This window comes from Etheostoma cragini, chromosome 16 (genome assembly GCF_013103735.1).
Source record: "Etheostoma cragini isolate CJK2018 chromosome 16, CSU_Ecrag_1.0, whole genome shotgun sequence".
Lineage (NCBI taxonomy): Eukaryota > Metazoa > Chordata > Actinopteri > Perciformes > Percidae > Etheostoma > Etheostoma cragini.
The window spans coordinates 24362200-24364206 of NC_048422.1; the positions used below are offsets into that span (position 1 = coordinate 24362200).

The 2007-nt window shown below is 45.8% G+C and overlaps 1 protein-coding gene across 1 annotated transcript in view; it reads right to left on the reverse strand.

Annotated features, from left to right (window-relative positions):
• Positions 1–2007, reverse strand: part of LOC117959753 (E3 ubiquitin-protein ligase MARCHF5-like) — a 4084-nt gene that overhangs the window by 1881 nt on the left and 196 nt on the right. The window contains exons 2-4 of the mRNA XM_034897031.1: positions 1734–1975; positions 1055–1185; positions 18–202 (exon numbers count right to left, since the gene is read on the reverse strand). Of these exons, the coding sequence (XP_034752922.1) occupies positions 18–202; positions 1055–1185; positions 1734–1975 (558 nt within the window). The remainder of the gene's footprint in view (positions 1–17; positions 203–1054; positions 1186–1733; positions 1976–2007) is intronic.

Below are 2007 nucleotides of genomic sequence, written 5' to 3' on the forward strand. Positions count from 1 at the left end.
GTGTGTGTGTGTGTGTGTGTGTGTGTGTACCTGGCTGGAGCTTCCCCTTGCAGCAGTACCTCTGCCAGAGCCGGACCAGGTAATCCTCCCAGCGGAACATCTTCCCCAGAACCAGCACCACGGGGATGGTGGGCAGCCCCATGAGCAGGAAGAGGGGGTCGGCTCTCTCCATCACATACAGACCCTTCTTATGTCCCACGACCTGCACACACACAGACACACACAGACACACAGACACACACACACACACACACACACACAGAGTCACCCTCTGTGGTTTTAAGCCCGGTTCAGACCAAAGATTTGCATTTTCAGAACATTGCAGGGAGAGTTTCAGCTCGACTCAAACCAGCTGACGGTGTCGCTGCGACTCAGTGGGTGGAGTGTCCGAAAACCGGTTTTACAACGTAAGAAGACAAACTGATGAAAACAAAGAGTACAGAACAGAGGAGAGGAGGCAACAAGAACCTCGAAAAAACGTCAGCAAAAACCCAAACGTGACAAGAACATAATAGGAAACTGAAAAATGACAAAATGTCTAACAAAAGAGGGGAAAGCAAAAAAATAAAATAAAAAAATCACGCCAAACCTAGCGAAACGATGACAAAAAGCAACTCAAACCAGCTGATGGTGTTGCTCTGACTCAGTCAAAAAGAGCCAACAAAAGCGGCGGGATAAAAAAATGTCCAAAGGGTCCAAACAGCGTCAATATAGCACCAATAGCATGACAGTAGTCACACTTAGTAGACACTTTTCTGATAAAGATTTTTTTTTCTTTCTTCAAAATGCGTCAAATTTGACCCGAGGACAACGCGAGGGTGAAGAAGACCGGTCAAAATTGTCACAATTATGTCGAAAACATTGAAAAAAGCGTCAAGAAAGACTTTAAAAAGGGTCACGATCATCATAGCAGCGTTGAAAGTGTTGTTAGAGTAACAACTGTCTTTAAAAAAGCAGTCAAGAGAGCGTGAAGGTCTGAACTGGTCTCGCTGCAGATCTTTGGTCTGAACCGGTTTGTTACTCTCTTTCTGTGCAGTATCTGATTGTTTCGGACCTGCATGACGGTCACGGCTCCGTATGTGACGGCGGACCAGTACACGGTCCCGACCACCACCCCCACGGCTGCGAATGGACTGGCCCGGGAAAGAGCTCGGTCCACCTGCTGCAGGAAATACACCAACGGGCCTGGGGGGGGGGGGAAGGAAACACACTTATTAAGAGTTCTGCTCATATTCTGTACTTCTCTTCTCATTAATAAAGACCATAAAAGCATTGTGTTTGCATCAAAGATAGAGAGATAGATAGATAGATAGAGAGAGAGATAGATAGATAGATAGATAGATAGATAGATAGATAGATAGATAGATAGATAGATAGATAGATAGATAGTTAGATAGAGAGACAGATAGATGGATAGATAGACAGATAGAGAGATAGAAAGATAGATAGACAGATAGATAGAGAGATAGATGATAGAGAGATAGATATTGATCCCAATAGAAAGGTTGGGTGATATAAAAGATATATAAAAGGTGATATTTCTCTCACGTGATCCTAGAAAGAAGAAGTTCTCTTAAACTAAAACATGTTCTAATAACTTCTGGAGTGTTGAGATATATTTTGTTCACGTTTCTACATTTAGAAATATTTGTGTTAATGATAGGGATGTGAAGTATTTTAAAGATACTCCGAGTTAATGACGTCCTACAGAGCAGCTGAAGTTGTTTGCTCACCCATCTTGGGGAAGGTGATGCGGTACTCGGTGCCACACTGGGGACAGCTGACCGCTCCGCCGCTGTTCCCTTTCTGCTTCTCGTCCAGCCAGCGCTGCAGGCAGGCCTGGTGGATCCACTTGGTGCAGCCCTTACACCTGCAGGGGCTCACCCACTCGGCACTGAGGTCGTCTCGCTCCGTGGCAAAACACACCCAGCAGTGTCTGGACAGCACACACACACACACACACACACACACACACACACACGCATGCACGCACGCACGCACGCACGC